The sequence below is a fragment of the Loa loa genome, assembly GCF_000183805.2.
Source record: "Loa loa unplaced genomic scaffold supercont3.2235, whole genome shotgun sequence".
In the NCBI taxonomy this organism is placed as follows: Eukaryota; Metazoa; Nematoda; class Chromadorea; order Rhabditida; family Onchocercidae; genus Loa; species Loa loa.
Window position 1 is genome coordinate 1 of NW_018110414.1, and position 1435 is coordinate 1435.

At 31.6% G+C, this 1435-nt stretch overlaps 1 protein-coding gene across 1 annotated transcript; it reads right to left on the reverse strand.

The window, feature by feature from the left end:
• Positions 1-227: 227 nt before the first annotated feature.
• Positions 228-837, reverse strand: LOAG_15592 (hypothetical protein; the record flags this gene model as incomplete). Its single annotated transcript, XM_003151084.1, has 2 exons — positions 228-437; positions 730-837. Coding segments are annotated over 2 exons (318 nt in total), but the record flags the coding sequence as incomplete, so codon positions are not given.
• Between the last annotated feature and the right edge of the window lie 598 nt (positions 838-1435).

Genomic DNA, 1435 nt, shown 5'->3' on the forward strand with positions numbered 1-1435 from the left:
GTGCCTAACTTCATTTTACAGAAATAGATTCTCAGGAGTTGAAATTTTAGACAATCATTTGTCCTCAACTTTCGATTTATAGGCTGTTCTCTTTTTTGGTTTGTCAAGCAATCATTTGCACACTCATCAATATCTAGAATCTATTTCAGTAAATTATATTTTACTGGAAAAAAAAGAAAAAAGAACTAGGAATCACTTCGAATTAAAAAAAATTGAAAAAAACAAACCATAGAATGTATGCCAATGATATAATGCGTGATAATGCCATTTGGCAAAGATGGCGGTAGCCAAAATAATTGCACACTATATGGATTCAATATGCGCACCATTAGATTCCGTACTGGTCCCGGTCGATCTTGCCGCGTTTCGAAAAAGACTGGTTCCATTGCCCGAAGTTTCGGCAAACAACTCTTATCATTTGGTTTGCCACAGATAACCTGAAAACAGATCCTTTACTGATTGCAAAAATTTATCCGGAATTTAAATTTATACTTATACTCCACAACTTGCTTTCAAATAACTCTAAACAAAAATTTATTTTTTGTTACTAAAATGCATGACAGATGTCTAAAAAGAATATAAGTAAACGAAGATCACAGTGACAACAGCTTTTGAATATGAATGAGAAAAATGTACCTGTATTCAGCCTTAGTCAAGTGAATTAAACTTACTAAACTTGATTCAAGCGCTTTCTAGTTTACATTACGTAAGAAATGTCGAAAGATGCACCTGGGAACTTATAATATAACGGTGATAAGGCCGTAGTCCTTCTAAAACAACAGGTGATATTTCCGGTGTCAGAGGCGTAATACGGTCATAAATGGTCATATTTCGCATATCTAATACTACGATATGCAAATCGCACTCCGGAGGATCGAAAATAACGGGTGATTCAAGGATTGCCCGAAATGAAGCTGTACTTTTTGCTATTTCTTTTGCCGTTATATTGACCTTTGGTGCACTGATCCGAAGAAGTTCTTCAAATTTCTGCGCACTAGCAATGCCACTTTTTGTTACTGTATAGATTTGTACCTAAACTGAAGTATTGAGAAGATAAAATAGTTGGAAAAAGGTTATAAATGATTACCTAAATGTGTTTATAGAATGAACAGATTCAAACTCGTCAAAAGTTGAGAGTAGCAAAGCTTCTATAGTCAAATTAGCAGCTAATTATATTCCCTTTCCTAATGGAATTGTAGGTGCATTAAAAAGGCTTATTCTTCTTTGCTCTCGAAATTTTGCTAATCTGTTCAACATGTCATGAGTTATCTAACAAAATGATAGCTTATCAATAATGAGCACTATTTTGCAAAGTATATATATATATATATATAATTATATTCCCTTTCCTAATGGAATTATATATATATATATATATATATATATATATATATATATATATATATATATATATATATATATATATATATATATA